A 2,353-nucleotide genomic window follows, 5' to 3' on the forward strand; every position below is an offset into this window, starting at 1 on the left:
ACCATCTCAGGCCTGGAGCCGGACCACGAGTACAAGATTAACCTGTTTGGTCTCTACAATGGCCAGCGAGTGGGCCCCGTCTTTACTGTGGGTGTGACCGGTGAGTGGAAGGTGGAGGGTCTGAGGGAGACTCAAAAGAGGGGTCATTTTTGTCTCTGGTGATGCTGGCCATAGTACCTGTGCCATCAGTCCACAGCTCGCTGAGGTCTGACATTTTCTCCTGGGCTGTGACCCATGCTGGTGGCCGCCACCTGTTCTCTACCATGACCATGAGCTGGTTTTTTTCATGACCACAGACCTGCCCTTGTCTGTGGCCCCTCTGCCCCTTCCTCTGAGCTTGAGCCTTGAGAGCTTTGATGCTCTAGTGTCTACTACCTGTTCCCACACTGGATCTGGGGCTCTGGGCACATTTGTGAGGACCCAGCAGGACTCCAGCCCAAGAATCAACCTCAGTCTTAGCCATGCTTTGCTGTGCTTCTCCCTGAGGACATTATGGACACCTCACAGGGGCTCCCCTCACTCTCTCTGTGTCTCCTTCTCAGCTCCAGAGGAAGAGGCCCCCACAGAGCCCCCCGAGGAGCCCCTCCTGGGGGAGCTGACAGTGACAGGATCCACCACTGACTCGCTGAGCCTCTCCTGGACCGTCCCCCAGGGCCACTTTGACTCCTTCACCGTGCAGTACAAGGACAGGGACGGGCGGCCCCAACTGGTGCGCGTCGGGGGTGAGGAGCGTGAGGTGACCGTGCAGGGCCTGGAGCCCGGGCGCAAGTACAAGATGAACCTGTATGGCTTCCATGAGGGGCAGCGTGTGGGCCCCAAGTCTACTGTGGGAAAGACAGGTGAGTGCAGGCCTGGACCAGGGTAGAGTGTGGTTGGATGTGGTAGTTAGGAGAATTTTTCTTTTTCTCCCAGCTTCTATAAAGAAAAATGTCCATTTCAGAGCCTCACGGCAAATGTCAAACCCATCTAAATCACCAGCACCTTGTAAAAGTCAGGCTGCTCCATCAGCACTGGCCTTGAGCTAAGTGCATTCTAGCAGCTTTCCCATGTGATGCTGATTTTGGTCCACAGGCCTTACTTTGAGTCATAAGACTGAGTAACAAAAGTGTGTGGACCTTTTCTTAGAAGTTAACCTGCATTAGGGTCGCTCATCAGGATAGCTCCCTAGTTGACCAGGTCCAGGATGAAGATGACAGGTTCCAGGTTGTGTTGCATCCTGGTTCAGCCAGTCACAGATTTATTGACTCATTGAGTGGACAAGGACTTGTCAGCCCAGAAATGGGTACCCTGTCCCTCCACCCTCCCAAGCATGATGTCCCTCTCCAAGGACCTGTCCCTCCTTACCTGTCCAAATTATGTCAGACGAAGCCCCAGAATCCTTGCCTCCAAGGAGCAACCTTCTACCATGACCATGAGCTGGTTTTTTTCATGACCACAGACCTGCCCTTGTCTGTGGCCCCTCTGCCCCTTCCTCTGAGCTTGAGCCTTGAGAGCTTTGATGCTCTAGTGTCTACTACCTGTTCCCACACTGGATCTGGGGCTCTGGGCACATTTGTGAGGACCCAGCAGGACTCCAGCCCAAGAATCAACCTCAGTCTTAGCCATGCTTTGCTGTGCTTCTCCCTGAGGACATATGGACACCTCATAGGGGTCCCCTCACTCTCTCTGTGTCTCTTTCTCAGCTCTGGAGGAAGAGGCCCCCAAGGAGCCCCTCCTGGGGGAGCTGACAGTGACAGGATCCACCACTGACTCGCTGAGCCTCTCCTGGACCGTCCCCCAGGGCCACTTTGACTCCTTCACCGTGCAGTACAAGGACAGGGACGGGCGGCCCCAGCTGGTGCGTGTCGGGGGTGAGGAGCGTGAGGTGACCGTGCAGGGCCTGGAGCCCGGGCGCAAGTACAAGATGAACCTGTACGGCTTCCATGAAGGGCAGCGTGTGGGCCCCAAGTCCACTGTGGGCAGGACAGGTGAGTGCAGGGCCAGAGCAGGGCAGGGTGTGGTTGGATGTGGTAGTTAGAAGACTTTTTCTTTTTCTCCCAGCTTCTAGAAGGAAAAATGTCCATTTCAGAGCCTCATGGCAACCATTAAGCCCATCCGAATCACAAAGCACCTTGTAAAAGTCAGGCAGGTCCATCAACAGTAGCCTTGACCTTGTGCATTTCTAGCAGCTTCCCCCTGTGATCCTGATGATTTTGGTCCACAGGCCTTACTTTGAGTTATGAGACTGAGTAACAAAAGTGTGTGGACCTTTTCTTAGAAGTTAACCTGCATTAGGATTGCTCATCTAGGCAGCTCCCTGGTGACCAGGTACAGGATGGTGATAAGAGGTTCCAGGTTGTATTGCATCCTGGTT

At 54.5% G+C, this 2,353-nt stretch overlaps 1 protein-coding gene across 1 annotated transcript; it reads left to right on the forward strand.

Annotated features, from left to right (window-relative positions):
* Positions 1-6: 6 nt before the first annotated feature.
* LOC102864730 (tenascin-X-like) lies at positions 7-1,967 on the forward strand (the record flags this gene model as incomplete). The annotated part of the gene is made up of 3 exons (XM_006903521.1): positions 7-100; positions 543-839; positions 1,683-1,967. Coding segments are annotated over 3 exons (676 nt in total), but the record flags the coding sequence as incomplete, so codon positions are not given.
* Between the last annotated feature and the right edge of the window lie 386 nt (positions 1,968-2,353).

The sequence above is a fragment of the Elephantulus edwardii genome, unplaced genomic scaffold (genome assembly GCF_000299155.1).
Source record: "Elephantulus edwardii isolate Elephantulus edwardi_28Jun2011 unplaced genomic scaffold, EleEdw1.0 scaffold03863, whole genome shotgun sequence".
Taxonomy (NCBI): domain Eukaryota; kingdom Metazoa; phylum Chordata; class Mammalia; order Macroscelidea; family Macroscelididae; genus Elephantulus; species Elephantulus edwardii.